Below are 14,744 nucleotides of genomic sequence, written 5' to 3' on the forward strand. Positions count from 1 at the left end.
AACGTATTCACGCTTTTCAAAACGCACTCATACCCCAAGTCGAGCCCTCTTGTTTTCGTGTGTTATCCCCTCCTCCTCCTGGCAATGAATTCGCGTTGCCGCGGAGACTTTGCTCTTTTTTGAACTGCTGTCATCGAAGCATCGACACAACCCTGCGTCTACTTTGATTTTTTGCTGTCGTTTTTAACAGCTTCTTCAAGACTTGTCACGAGACCCCCGTTGCTCTTTATTCCTACATGGTGAGATGGAAGAGGAGGAGGTAGATGCTCAGTTTGCTCAAGTGCATTCCTCCTGGCTGCTGCGTTGCATCGCCATCAACAAGCACGCTTACGTGTATTGGTTTATTCTTTCTACTTTTTGTTTCTCTCTCAAGGTTCTTGCTTGCTCTCTTCTTGAATACTGTGCGTGTGCGTGTGTGTGTGGGGGGGGGGGCGTATTCTACGTAGAAAAGAGTGCGAAAAATAAGCGCTCAAAACCGCTGTTTGGGATTACGTGAATCAAACAGTCTTCCCCTTCTCATTGGCCTTTCGCAGTAATCGAAACCTGACTCCCCCTGTGTACCGTGTTTCTCTCCCCTTACGTGCTCTCCTCCTCCTCCCCTCACCCCTCCCTCCCTTTTTTGCTCTTGTTTGTCTGCTTACTTGCTGCAGTGCTTTTCTCTCCTTTCTCTCGCTTGCCTTTCGACGTCCATTTCGCTCGCTTGCATTTTCCTTCTCCCTCCCGCCCGCCATACGCACCAATGAAAAGATGAAAAAAGGAAAAAAGGGAGGGCAGCACTCACTTTGGGGGTGGCAGGTCCGCAGCAGGACGATGGGAAGCGCAGAGCAATGGCAGAGGACGGGACACGAAACGCCCGAACAAACACAGAAACGGACAGGAATAAGAAACCTGAAGAGCGGCACACCTGAGGGAAAGAAAGCGAATGACAGCTGCTCCGATGTATCTCGTATACATGTGCGCTTGTGCAACTGAGCCTATTCTATCTACGCCTGCCTCTCAGTGGACGTTCACATCCACGTCTGTAAGTGTGCTTTCGTGTCCAGAGAGAGAGAGAGGGGTACTCACGCTAGCATTGTCGACCACACGGCCCCGTCCCATAGGCCTCTTTTAGTTTTTCTGTTCTTTTTCTCTTCGTGTTGTCACTCTCTTGGTTTCATTTTTGTAGTTCTACTTTACCGTCTCTTGTTGTATATGCACCTCTCTCTTACACCTCTCACGGTATGCAGTAGACGTCGTTTTTTCTCTATTGCAGGCGGATGAAGGGGTGCTGTATGCAAGGGGTTGGGCTTCTGTTCTTCGACTCTGGGACACAGCTGAGAAGGGGAAGGGCAGCAGTGCCGTCAGCCTCGAAAGATGATGTTCAGCGCAGTGTTCACCTTTCCGCCCTCATCGCATTCCCAGAATTTGCTCACACACCGGGAGGAACAGAAGAACGCAGCGACTATACATGAGACTAAGAGAACGGCAACAAAGAAAGACACGCTTGTGCGTACGTAGACTTGCACTAACAGAAGAGATGAAGGTCGCCAAGACGAAATACACACACATATATATATATGTGTGTGTGTATATCTGTATCTACAAAACAGAAGCAAAGAACGGCATATACCAGTCGGTTGAAGGGTGGCATGACGTTATGCTGATGCGCATCTCTAATACTCATCATCTTCTCATAGACGCTGTGTTGCTGTATCTGAGTCCGCATACGCCCGTCTCGGGTGCGGTAGGGAAGCCGCACAATACGCATGTTGTGGAGCGGCAATACTGGTGCGAACAGACTGCACTTGCGCTCACGTCGAGTCTGTCAAACACAGACACACTTGTGCGCACGTGTATTCTCACAGTCTTCTCCTGTGCGGTTCTTCGACCTCCTTTCTCAGGTAAACTTTGCATCTCTGTTCATCATAGACCCCTTTTTCCTCGAAACCCCTCCACACCCGTTGCTTTTAGGCTTGAAGACAACACATATACACACACGCCTACCATACCCCTTGGCAAATAACCGATAGAGCGGATAAAGCCAACGCCCAACGTGCACTTGGACACGCACACGGATACACATCCACGTTTCGCACATCGTCTCCTACCAGATTGCGTCTCTACTGATTACACCTTGTGTGTGTGTGTGTCACTCGCTTTGCGCTTTTCGAAACTGCACAGGTCATTGACGAATTCTTCGAAGCTATCATGGAGGCGAATGTCCCTGGAGCATTTCTGCACAGCCTTGTTGGCAAAAAGGTGCTTGTGAAGAGCAAGTGGGGCCCGGTGTACGAGGGGAATCTTGTAAGCTGTGACACATTTATGAACCTGCAGCTCCGTGATGCAGTAGAGCACGCAAAACAAGACACGGAGCTGGGTGAGATGCTATTGCGCAACAACAACATCCTGTACATCCGTGAGGCGACCACTACGTCTTGTTAGAAGACATCAGAGGCGCTGTCGTAGGAAATCTTGGTACTCCCTCGTGGATATCACCGCCCCTCCCCCCTCCTTCATTTTTCGCGGTCAGCTCTGTGCGTGTCGCACTACCGTCCCGCAGATGTGATGAACTTGGGTGCACGAAACGATGTTGGGGGCCTCTACAATCCGTCATGGGATAAAAATGCTGCGCCCGTGCAGCTCTTTGAATACCAGGCCTCCTTGTGATCTCTGGACAAGACGTACGCCCTGTTTATTTTTTACTTGTCACCGAACGCTCTGTATCCGCCCTCGTACGTGTGCTGATGTGCTAGTGTGTGAGGTGAAGTGCCGACATTTTTTCTGAGGAAGGAAAGCAAGTATGAACTCTGGATCTAAAAGTGCCGCTGAACCGCAGTTGGTGTTGTAACAGGAAAGGCAACGTCAAAGAAACACCTCTTCACGAGTCATTACAAGTTTCATTCTCTCGGGTTTCTCTCCGATTGTTCGGCCGATGTTGACATTACGCGGGCCTTCTTCACTCAAGATGCGTGTACTCTTACTTGCGTCTTTAACAGAATGCTCACATGGCGAAGTTCTCCAACAGTGGTGTTGTGCGCTTCCTGTTTTTTGGGGGGTGCTTTTTGCGAGCGCCGAAAAAATACAGCTGGAGGGCTACACTCTCCATGAGACTCTGGCGGTTTTCCGTGCATAAACTCGCGGTCTTGTGTATTGCCTTTCACATCCTTTCCCTCTACTCTGCCATCCCTTCCTCTCTTTTGTGCATGGCATGTGCACGTGCATCCAGAAAACTACGTTAATATCCACCGTACTGCCACTTCGCTTCTTCTCTTCCCTTGCGAGCAAATTTCTTGTCACTTAACCGCACTTTCTCTACCTCCCCCCTCAAACCCCCTTCGCACTTCATACATACGCGCATACTACACTCGGACGCAAGGACGACGCCCGCACGCGAAATTTACGGTAGTCACCGGCCTTGCCTCTCCGATTTATCATCAGTTCAGTTCATCATGTCTCACCTTCCGATCAAGTGGGCGGAGCGAAAGGACCGCGTGTTCATTACAGTCGAAGCGATGACCGCCTCCGACGTCCACGTGACCTTCCAGGAGAAGACAGTGTCCATCTCCGGCAATGGCGTCACCGCCAAGGGCAGTGAACCGCACACGCTCAAGGGTGAGCTGCACCTCCTCAAGGAGATTGTGCCGGAGGACTCAACCTTCAAGGTGCTTGGCGTGTCGATTCAGATCTGCGCCATGAAGAAGGATCAGGGCTACTGGAACCGTCTCGTTGAGGAGCCAACCAAGCTCACTAAGAGCTGGCTATCTGCCGACTGGAACCTTTGGAAGGACGAAGACGACGAAGCTGAGGAGGATGCCGCCGCGTCCAACTTCGGCGGGTACGGCGACATGGGTGGCATGGACATGGCGTCGATGATGGGCGGTATGGGCGGCATGGGTGGCATGGGTGGGATGGACATGGAGTCAATGATGGCCTCCATGGGCAAGGGTGCAGGGGGCGACTCCGATGACGAAGAGATGGCCGACAGCGAGGGCGAGGAACAGGCTGACGACGAGTGCGAGAAGAGCGAGGAGCCGGCCGCAGACATCAGCGACCTCAACGCATAAGAGAAGCTGCTACCTCTGCGGCATCGCCCCCTCCCCCATCCCCTTCCCTATTCGTTTCGCTTCGCCCCTTTCTCGCATTTTTTTCTGTCCCTCCTTTTTCTTCACTTTTTTTTTTCTCTCTGGTGAGCGCGAGTCTGTGCGGAAAAGAGGCAAACGAATACTACTTGGTATCGCAAGGAGAAAAAAAGGAGCAAATGATGCTCTGTGCGCCATGTCGAGGGAGAAGTCGCTGTCGGCGCAGCGCATGCGTGACATCGGACAAGTGTGCGCGCTGAGAGGTGATTCTCTTTTTTTTTATATTCGACCTTCAGCCACTGTGCTGATAGAAGGGGAAGGAAAGCACCCTTGAGTATCGGCGCGTGTGGGGGTGAGTGGCGTGTGTTTGCACGTGTGTCCTCGAGCATTGGCACTGGGCTATACGTCGCGTATGCAAGTGCCGCACTGCGTCCCTGCAGCAGTGCTCACGATACCGGCACACGCGCACGCTCATGGGCATACGGCAACTACCAGCGATGCATTTCCTCCCTATCTGATTTAAGAAGAACTTGTGGTAGTTTAAAGAAAAAAAACTCAATTGAGTCGCAGAGTAACGAAAAAATATATATATTCCCTCGATCAACTATCGAAACTGCTATGTCGCAGTAGGTTCAACGGATTGCTTCACAACTCCCCACTGAGGCTTCAAGTGCGTCATGCATCACAACTTTTATTGAGCGTCGTTGTATCGTAACCGACTGCGGTGACATCTTTTTCTTTTTCTGATGCTACTGTAGTACCTCTCGAATATTACACAGCGTTGCGCATCTCATAGCTGACAAGCCTTCTCCATCTCTCTCTTTCTCTCTCGCACTGCGTCTTCTCTTCTTTTCCTTGCCGCATACGCAGCGGGGTTTTCCTTCTTCCTTGCTCGCCTCCTCCCTCTACGGCTACATGAAGGTTGTGTGTGTTTCCCCCCCCCCCCCCCCCTTGCGTCACCAGCACCACATTTTCCCACTCTTCCCATGTAAACCCTCACTCATTTTTTCTCTTCTAGTCCTTGTAGCAAGCCTCGCTTGCCTCGAAACCACCTTTCTCTCGCTCTTGCATTCATGAACCCACTCCTGCTCGCTTTCGCCTGCTTCCATCATTTTTTTCTGCATCACTGCTCTCTTTATCCCATCGCTGTTCCTCGCTCTCTTTTGCTCACTTGTGTGTAGGCGTGCTCGTCATCTTCAGTCCGTTGGCTTGCTTGTTTTGTTTGTTTCGTCCGCCTACCAACGCTGTGTTCACACATCCTCTCTCGCACATTTTTCTTTTCTGGGCTGTCTTGCCTGGTATTTGCTGTTGCAGTGCATCTCTGCGACTGTGGGCTCGTGTCGACAAGACGCTTCTTTTGTTGTTGTTTTGCGCTTCTTCTAGAATTTGCTAGGGTGTCAATGAAGGAGAGAACACTGCTCTCTCTCTCAGCTCGGCTGTAGCCACGTCAGTGATGCAGCCGACGTGGCTGCCCGATACGAAGGCCAGCGCACTGCTGGATGAGCTTGAGGCGTTTTTCTCGCAAGGCAGCAGCACCGATCGCCTGCGCCAATTTATCGGCGAAAATGAGGGCACATTTGCCCTTATTGCCTCTGAGAGCGCGGTGAACACCGACACAGAGGTTAGTCTGCGACTCTATCATCTATTTCAGAAGTACGGCTCTCTGATTGAGGCCCTAATCGGCGAGTTCATGGCTACCATGGAGAAGCCGGATGAGTCTATGCTACAATCCCTGACATCCGCTATTCAAGAGGAGTGGAAGTCGCCGAACGCGGCCTACCGGTGTGTCTGCACTAGTTACGTTGTGGCATCCATGGACTACAAGGAATTCCTCGAGTTTGTCGATGATATGTACAGCATGACCCACTACAGGATGCTCATGGACGAAGACGACGACAGTGGGAAAGACGACAGTGAAGGGATAGCTGACGGCGCCAGTAATAGCGGCTGGCGGATTCCATGACCTGAACCTCGATCGAGGTACCGTGTGGAGGTGAGGGCGCCGCGTGGCAACAGCTTCCCTACCCCCTCCCATAGCGACGGCTTCGACTCTGTGGTGTTCAGTTTTTTGTTTCTCTCGCTCCTCCTCGTTTCAACGCATTTCCTTCTCCAGATCCGTGCGTGTTCTTCTTTATTTTTTTTCCATTTACCTTTTTCTCTATTCACGTGTGCTCAGAACTGCCGCAGCGCGCACATGCGCACTCTTTCGTGTTGCTCTCAGATCCAGTCGCCTCCTCAGCTCATTTCACTTGTTTCTTCCTTTTCTCCCCCCTCCCCCGTATTCCTGGTTTTCTGTTTCGCCGAGCGTTAAGGCGGACAAGGAGAAGAAAAGTGCGCATGCATGCGTTTTTTCCGGCGCTACCGTGTGCGTCTAACGCTGCCGTCGCCACGAAAACTGCACGCCCCCCCCCCGCCCTCTTTTTCGTGGTGTCGATGAACCTGCGCCTTTATCGCACGCTGTAGGCGTCTTTGCCAGTGCAATTTTACGATTACATCTGTGTTTACGGGTCCCCCTCACCTTTCTCTCTCTCTCTTTCGTTTGCTGCGGGTAATGCGTGTACGAGCCTCATATTACCCCACTTTGTTTTTTTGGGGGGGAGGAGGGGAAGGGGGGGGTTGCCTCTGCATCTTGAGTAAGTTGAGGGGTCTCTCAAGGGCCGTCTCGCAACGAAAGAGAATCAACGCCGAGTAACAACAGTAGACGTTCATCAACTGAAGGGAGGGCTAACAGGCGTGATACTAGTGGGCGTGCCGAAATTGAAATCGAGTAACAGTGAAAGTGAGAAAAAAAAATGGTAACGGTCTTAGAGCTGTGGTAGCCTGTCTCCCTCTCCCCAGGGTTTCCTTTCGTATGTATCTATTGCTGCAGGTGGGTCGGGGGTCATCGTCGTAGTCTCCGGTGGTCAACCAAATCTTCGACAGAAGTTGTGTTTCCCCTCCCCCTTTCCCTTCCTCTGCGCTCATGCAAAATCTAAAAAGGGAGGAGTAGGCATGGAACTCAAAATGGAGCTGAGGAGGGGTGCAAAAGCCATTGGATGACGGCGTGAACCGACTTTAGACGTCTTCATTGGTTTGACGTACCTAAAGACTTCTGTATCACTCTGGAGCCGAAGCAAAACAAAAACTATAGTCGCTTAAAAGCTGAGTTCAATGAGCGTAGGGACTCGTGGTTACTTACATCCACCGCTGCGTTGTGGCGAGTTGCCCATCCCTCCCTGCTACACACTTTTTGTTTCAGGTCGAAACTGTCGGCATCTCCTTTTTTACTCTCTCCACATGCCCGAATCCTTCATTATCTGCCACGTCTACTCCAATCACAGCCGATGCCCTTTTACTTTGTTGGACCCCACCCGACCCGGGCGTAACGTAGGAGGCGTTGCTCCACCGGCACACATCAACGTTTGGCTGCACGCGCAGTCATTGCCACCTTGTTGAGTCGCCTATAGCCCCCCCCCCCCCCAGCCATGAGTGAGAGCAACACTAGCGGTAGTGGGATAACCCCGCAGTACTTCTCCCCCTCGTTGCCGCCATCGGATGATCTGACAGCACACCACTGCGGTTCCTCTCTGTCGGGCACCGAGGTCGGCGGCGATCGGGACGAGAACAGGCGAGATCCCGTGGCAGCAGCAAGGAGCGCAGAGGAATGTTGCGCGGGCGGCAACTCTCGCTTTTTGTACTCCGCCGCAGAGGTACCGCCGCTCTCACCGGTTGCGCACCCTGGCAAGTACATGTACGCCATGGATACCCGTCAAAGTTCTCTGCATGCCTCGGGCAACTTACTGGACTTTGCCGAACTGGATGATTCACAAACGCACTTGCACCACCGAATCGAGCTCATGCAGGGGGGCAACGGCGGCGTGGGTTTGCGTGAGAGTGCGGGCCCTCTGCGCAACCTAAGCTTGTCCACCTATCCCACCACCACCAACGTAGCGTCGTTCACGCCAACTCTCAGCAACAAGAATTCTATTTCCTTGCCACCGGCGCAAACCATGTTGCCTGTAGTCACGCAGCCCATCACAAATGTACTGAAGCCGCCCGGTACAGCGAATGGAGCAGATGCGGTGCTGCCGGGCGATACTCCGCCGGTCCTACTCTCTTCGCAGTCGGACCATCCAAATAAGTCTGCCGCAAAGGTGCTGGCCTCCTCCTCTGCCTCCCTTGCCGCACCATCAACTCACTGCAATACTCATCCAGCCGCCGGCGCAGGTCAAGCAACTGTACACGACACCAACGAAGTCGTCTATAACGGTGCGTGGTGCCACCCTGAACCCTCTTTGCAGCGTCGACGTTTGACGTTGTCCTTCTCCAACTACAGCCGCAGTCACAACCGCATCCACCCTCGAATAGAAGCGTCCAGACGCGCGGGCTGCCCGCGCCGTTCTCAGGCGCACCGCAAAGGGTGAGTCGGCTGTCCCACATTCCCACCCGACCCCGCCGGACATCCCGCCAGAACGCATGACCTATGAGACCCTGCTTGCCTTGCTAGCGAACAGCAGCAGAAGCAGCAACGGCAGCGATGGGGGAAGCAAGGGGGTGAGAAGAAACGGTTCACCAAGATGTATCTCCTCCTCCACAACCTCGTCACGTGGAAACGGCAGTAACGCCCACGACTCACTAGACACGCAGCCGCCACTTCTATCCCCTGTCGCTGAGGCACCGCCAACACACCAGCGGTCGTTACCCCCTTCACCGGCGCCGACGCCCCTTGGATCACCCCCGACACTCAGTGCGCCTTCCTCATCACCCTCTGAGTCCAACCCCGGACACCGTGGGGCCCCGTTACTGCTCTGGACTTCACTAAACTAACCACAGCGACGGCAGCAGCAGCCAGCAGCGGTTGACTTCGTGCACTTTGCGCTGCTCATTCAACAGGTCGACGTCCGCAGGACGGACATCAAGCGTATTGCGTGCACCGGCGCCTTTCCTAGGGACGACGTGAACACGGTGACAGTGAGGCTGCAGCTGCGGCGGCATGAAGTGCTGGTTCGTGTCGAGCCTATCGCGAATATCCAACAGGCCGCCATGAGGGGCAAGACGTGTGAAGGCTTTGAAGCTAAACAAGTCGAAGAAGCAGCGCATCTCACCACTAGCAGTGGTACCACCAGATGACGAACCTGAACCTCCACGTGTGGTGGATGTCGCGGACTTTCGTGACACATTGGCTGTCTTTGATAATGCTCTACTAGCCATTAGCTTTGCACTGCGGAGTAGTGTAGCGCCTTACGACGACTTGGTGAGGGCGCCGTTGCAGTTCTGCGCCGCCGATCATTGCTCGCGCAGCGACGGCGAGACTATGCGAGAAAACAACGACGAGAATATCTCTCAAGCGGAGAGGTCAGCGGCAGATGCAGTGACCGCCGCCGCAGCGTCCGCATCGACATTGGCGCCCCCCAAAATGCATGTGGATGCCCTTTTTGTCTGTGCTTCGCTTTTTGAAGGGCTGTAACGTCCATGTACTGGTCATGTTCAACCGAAAAGCCGTCTCCTCGTTCTGCACGAAGCTCCGTCATGTATACCGAGTAGGCCCTCGGCCCTCCTCCGACATCACGGGTGTAACGACGCTTTGCCGTGTGCTGATCACTCTGAACTATGACCGCAGAGAGGCATTGTGGTGCCCCCTGAGCATCTCCAGGCCTATTCGCCAAGTAGCATCACAGCGGCACGAATACCAGCGCCCTCAATGGCTGCAAACACAGTGCATCGCCAGACGTAAGAAGCACGAGAACGAAGCGGAGGCCGCCGTACAGGTAAAGAAGGATGCCATCGAGACGGAGCTACTTGCGTGGCAACTGCGCACAGCTCCTTATCGACAACAACCACAACAGAGCGAAGCGAGTGGTACTGGCGCCCCTGCTGCTGCCCGATCCCAACCTCTTGTGGACGCCGAAGATAATGCCCCACACGTTATCATCCCTGTTCCAGGTGATAACCCTAGCAACGGCAGCAAGACGCCATCGCTGAAGCCGGAATATCCATTACCCTTTCACGCGGTTCTCTGCCCGAACCTGGTGCAGACGGACGTGGGGCTCACACTGCTTCTCTAGCAAGGCTTACATCCGCTGCTCACGATGGTGCGCTTGCGCCTCACAGTTGGCGTGCCACTCGGCTGCGTAACGGTTCTTTTCGGTCTCGCATTCATCATCTACACCACGAAGACGACAGACCCATGCCGCGCTCATGTTCGCACGGGTCAGTGTGTCGACGTCGGCAGTAGCGACAAGAGCAGCAGTATTAGCGGCTCCGGCAATCTGGACCTCTTGTCCTCCGCGTACCACGCTGGTTTCTCGAGCCCTTACCTGTACGGCCCACCAGCGGCACCGGGCGAGTGCCTCATCGTGACCATCTGCTGCAGCTTTGCAGCTCTTCTCGACAGCGTCCCCATCGTGTACTTTGCGGCTCGGTACCTAGCACTCGGCAGCACTCGGCCATGCTTCATTCATATTCTGCGCAGCATTCAGGCAGTGCTCGGCACAAGTGTGCTCATTCGCCACCTATGTTCTGTTTGTTTTTCGCAGGCGCCTCCACGTGCTGCTGTGCTCAGCGCTTGTCGCCGGGGGCGACATGCTGTGCGCGGTGCACCTTGAGACCTGCGGCGATTGCTACGCCTACGAGGCGCATGGTCCTCTCAGCGGCACTAACGTCGCTCTTGTCCTGGCCTGTGGGTTCCTTGTTCTGTGCGTACTTCACTGGCTCGTCGCTGTGCTGCCTGTCCTGCCGAGCGTTGGCACGCAAGACATGATTCCTACGGCAACTCCAGACACGTACACTTTTCGTCCATGTCTCTTTGCCCTAGACGGCCCCACGCCGGCAGAGGTGGACCAGCTTCGGCAAGCCATGCAGCAGCCGCTGCGGCTAGAGGTGCATCACTGCATTCAAGCACGGGATCGATTACTAACAACCACCACGACAATTGGGGAGAGCATGCAAGCGAACCGCGTGAAGAGCTTGAAGCATACGGAACTGAACGAGGAGCGCCGCTAGGAGCGGGCACGGCCATTTCAGCAGCGGTCATGTGACGGTGTCGAGCAGCGCGCACGAAAAGGCCACGGCGGAGGGTGACGGCGATACGTCATGATTAATGCAGCAAGCGGGAGGGCGAGGAGCCACCGCAGCAGTCGGTCGTCTTCATTGGGCTCTTTTGACCCCAGTGCAGACCATTCCCATGGCTACATCGTGCTGGCCTCGCGGCTGCTGCAGCACGTGACAGAGATTGGCTTCAGAGTGCAAGAGCGCAGCCCACCCACAACGCCTGCTCTCCCCTTCGACTCTGCCGGCGCCTCGTTCTCTGAGATGTCCAGCGAGGCTAAGGTAACGTCTTCGCCTGTGCTACCCATGTCACGTCACGTCGTTAGCCCCCGTGAACAATCGTTCTATTGCACTTCTACCGCACACATGCGGGCGGTCGTGGTGGCAGATGACAAGTCAATCATCTTTAAATGCGGAGGCGATCTCGCGCAGCACGGCGCCCCGCCCAAGCTGACAACGGCCATGGTGCTCCTTACCTACGCCGTCGCAGCGACCGGTGACGCGGGGGGCACTGCCTGTCCCCCTTTCTAGTCGTCCGCATGCTTTGATGGATCTCGTGGCTTCCCACATCTGCAGGTCGCCTGCAAAGGTGTCGTCAGCGAGACCCTTTCCCTCCCTTCAGATATCCGTGCGCAGTGTAGGCCCTCACCACTCGCGAGGAGCACTCCGCACTTCCCCAAAGCGATTGCTGAGGAACGCGCGCGTTGACAACTTTGCAAGCGCTCACGCGATGATGCCTCGTCCTCTCACACATTCCCTTTCCACTCCACTTTCTACTCACTTCGTTTCTCTTCCCGCTCTGTTCTCCACGCAATGCGGATTGTGCGCATGTGGGTCTTTGTAGAACTGAGAGAGAAAAAGAGGCCTTTGTGTGTGTGTGTGTGTGTGTCGCTGATACCCACTGCTCCTCTCGCGCCTACGAAAACGAAGCCAGAGCCATTGTCCAGCACGCATTCCAGTTCCCTCCTTACCTCTTCATAGACAGAATAGATTTCTCAAACGTGCTTCATGGATGTCAAGATAAAGAGCATCCACCTCGTGGCGAAGTGGATGTGGGACTGCAAGGGTGAAACTTGTGGCATCTGTCGCCAGGAGTACGAGGCAGTTTGCCCCACTTGCCGCGTGCCGGGTGACGACTGCCCAATCCTGACGAGTCCCTGCCACCATACGTTTCACTTGCACTGCATCACACGTGCATTGGAGAAGGAGGAGGGCCAGCCAGAGTGTCCGACGTGCCGCGCGCCGTGGCAAATCTAGAACAGGAATCAGCGCAATATGAGCTGGCTGATACTGTCACAGCTCGCTGGGATGCACCGGCTAGCATCCACGCTGAGCCACCTACTTCGTGGAGAGTCCCTTTTCTTCCTACAAGACACCGCTAACCCTAATGTATGCGTGTCATTCCTCTCTTCTTCTTTGCATCGACTAGGATCTCAGCTGATACTGCTTCAAGGTCTCTTTTTTTTTTTTTTCACTAGTGATAAGAGTACGGAAAGCTCATTTTTGAGCCGAAAGTGGATCCTACGATGGACCAAACCGGCTTAGTATCGCGTAGGGGCACGAAATCTGCAGCGTGAAGCGGAATGCCTGCGCCCTTCACCAATACCCATAATGGGAGTGTTTCGCTCGCAAAAGAGGGGCTCAGACCTCTACGCCGGCATCCCGCTAATCTCGTGTATTCTCTCTATTTCCTTGCGCCTGTTTTTGTGCTACACTTCCCACTACGCCATCCCCTTCCCCGATCCCTTCTGCCCTTCGGACTGCTTGTCTTCCTCGTCCTACCCCCCCCCCCCCTACCTCCCTCATACCTTTCGACTCACGGCCTGCGCAAGCCCCGGGTGCCCCCGTCTCCTTTCCTCCTGCAAGGGTGTGCGCAGCAACTTACACTCTTTCATCGGCAGCACTGTGAACGAGGATCAAAGAATCACGGATCCGTAGGAAGACGGTAAATAGAAACCACATTGGGTTCGTGAAGCACCCACCCACTCATTCATTAATGCGTCGCTGTGCTGCTCGATTCGCCGCTGCGGCAGTGGCCGCTGGTAGCGATAGCAACCTCCACAGTATCAGTCCATCAGCGTACAGTGGTGCGAAGAGTGCGGTGGCCGGCACGACGACCGAGTATAAGCACGTGCACACGGCAAACCCGTTGCCGTCACAGTTCATTCCGCCCGCGTCCGAGGCTCCGGAAAGGCTGCAGTCGTACGTGGAGCCGAAGCCGTTTATTAGCCTCCGCCGTATGCAGCTTTTCACTGTCTCCCTCGGTGTCGGTGGAGCTAGCGTAGCGCTGGTGTACTTCTTCCTCAGCACAAGCATCCGCAACCGCGTGGAGGAGGAGCAGCTGCAGTTTGATCGCGTAGTGGAACGCAACCGAATAGCCATGCAAGACCGCATCTCCGTCGTGCCGGTCTTCGTCGCGCCGAGCACGTACGACGAGCTGTACGCTAAAATGTTAGAAAAGGACAGGACGGTGGAGACGCAGCTCACCCAAGCCAAGAGCACCCTCCACACGGAAACCATGTTCCACGTAAAGATGTGGTGGAACCGGTGTCTGCGCAACATCCAGGCTGCCACAGACGCCTTCGTCGCCGCACAACTGCGTCACAAGGAAGCCCACGCAGAGGCAAACATCAAGGCAGCACTGCAGTACAACGGGTATGAACTAGTGAGCCTCTCCAAGGTTGACGCGTAGCCTGCCACAATTGCTTCTCTCTCTCTCTCTTGATCGCCAAGATGCAAGTTTAAGCCTGTGCGTTGCATGATTCCCCTTTTTAGTGCTTTGAGCGATACGATGGGTGGAGGCGAGAATGCGGCAAAGGAGGAACGGACGAAGGTCTCTTTGCGGCGCTTCAGCGCAGGGTGGATTTCTGTGTGGAGAGTTGGTGTGTCCCCTTTTTTTCGTTCTTTGGTTGCCGACCTGTCGGACAGTATCCGAGAAAAGGGAGGGCACATCCTCATTCTTTGTGATGGCCTGCTGGTCCCCTTTCCTTTCTTTGTTTGCCCCCTCCCCCTCCTCCTCTCCTGTCATCATTACTCGTTAGCTCTTCATCTGGTTGCAGTGAAACCTGCAGAGGCGCCTGCGTACGAGCCGTATCATGTGTGCGCCATCAGCAAGATGTGTTGCTGTCTTTGTTTTTTTTTTTGTGTGTGTGTGTGTGTGCGCGTGTGCGTGTGTACGAACTGCCGGCGTAATCGGTGGCTTTCTTCTTGTTTTGCACCATGTCTCTCGTTCAGGCTTTTTTCTGTCCAGGACCCTCTTAGTTATCCTTCCTTGTGGCGCTGCCCTTACGAGGCGAAGGGGACGAAGGGGGAAAAGGGCAACATGCGCAGGTGGGAGGCACGATGTCCGACCAGTAGCAGCGGAAAAAAGGAAATGTACCTAGCCTCGACGACGCAGCGACGCACGAAATCAGAGACGGATGTCGAGTGTGGGTGGCAGCGGTGGCCACATACGTAATCAATCCCATGTACGCAATTCTGTTTGTGAGTGTAGCGATGTGGAGTGACGCTCTCACTTTTCTACGCTTTCTGCGTAGACAAAGTAGCACCCAGAGCACCTCACTGCTCCTCTTCGTCTTCCCCGGCCATCTCTTCGCCTTTCTGAGTGTGTGTGTGTGTGTCTGTTTCTCCCCAGCGCTCCAGTGATGCACACAGCGACAA

General features: G+C 54.4%; 5 protein-coding genes and 1 pseudogene across 5 annotated transcripts; all 6 read left to right on the top strand.

The window, feature by feature from the left end:
• Nucleotides 1-2,187: 2,187 nt before the first annotated feature.
• On the top strand, nt 2,188-2,421 carry LPMP_344320 (sm-f snRNP core complex protein, putative; the record flags this gene model as incomplete). The annotated part of the gene is made up of 1 exon (XM_010704552.1): nt 2,188-2,421. One exon carries the CDS (start codon nt 2,188-2,190, stop codon nt 2,419-2,421), a length of 234 nt encoding a protein of 77 aa, XP_010702854.1.
• A 1,007-nt stretch (nt 2,422-3,428) lies between these two features.
• Nucleotides 3,429-4,043, top strand: LPMP_344330 (hypothetical protein; the record flags this gene model as incomplete). The annotated part of the gene is made up of 1 exon (XM_010704553.1): nt 3,429-4,043. One exon carries the CDS (start codon nt 3,429-3,431, stop codon nt 4,041-4,043), a length of 615 nt encoding a protein of 204 aa, XP_010702855.1.
• A 1,468-nt stretch (nt 4,044-5,511) lies between these two features.
• LPMP_344340 (hypothetical protein) lies at nt 5,512-6,021 on the top strand (the record flags this gene model as incomplete). The annotated part of the gene is made up of 1 exon (XM_010704554.1): nt 5,512-6,021. One exon carries the CDS (start codon nt 5,512-5,514, stop codon nt 6,019-6,021), a length of 510 nt encoding a protein of 169 aa, XP_010702856.1.
• A 1,483-nt stretch (nt 6,022-7,504) lies between these two features.
• On the top strand, nt 7,505-11,074 carry LPMP_344350 (annotated as a pseudogene).
• A 1,018-nt stretch (nt 11,075-12,092) lies between these two features.
• On the top strand, nt 12,093-12,341 carry LPMP_344360 (anaphase promoting complex subunit protein, putative; the record flags this gene model as incomplete). Its single annotated transcript, XM_010704555.1, has 1 exon — nt 12,093-12,341. The coding sequence occupies one exon, from the start codon at nt 12,093-12,095 to the stop codon at nt 12,339-12,341; it is 249 nt and encodes an 82-aa protein (XP_010702857.1).
• A 739-nt stretch (nt 12,342-13,080) lies between these two features.
• On the top strand, nt 13,081-13,776 carry LPMP_344370 (hypothetical protein; the record flags this gene model as incomplete). The annotated part of the gene is made up of 1 exon (XM_010704556.1): nt 13,081-13,776. The coding sequence occupies one exon, from the start codon at nt 13,081-13,083 to the stop codon at nt 13,774-13,776; it is 696 nt and encodes a 231-aa protein (XP_010702858.1).
• Nucleotides 13,777-14,744: the final 968 nt, after the last annotated feature.

Source organism: Leishmania panamensis (genome assembly GCF_000755165.1).
Source record: "Leishmania panamensis strain MHOM/PA/94/PSC-1 chromosome 34 sequence".
Taxonomy (NCBI): domain Eukaryota; phylum Euglenozoa; class Kinetoplastea; order Trypanosomatida; family Trypanosomatidae; genus Leishmania; species Leishmania panamensis.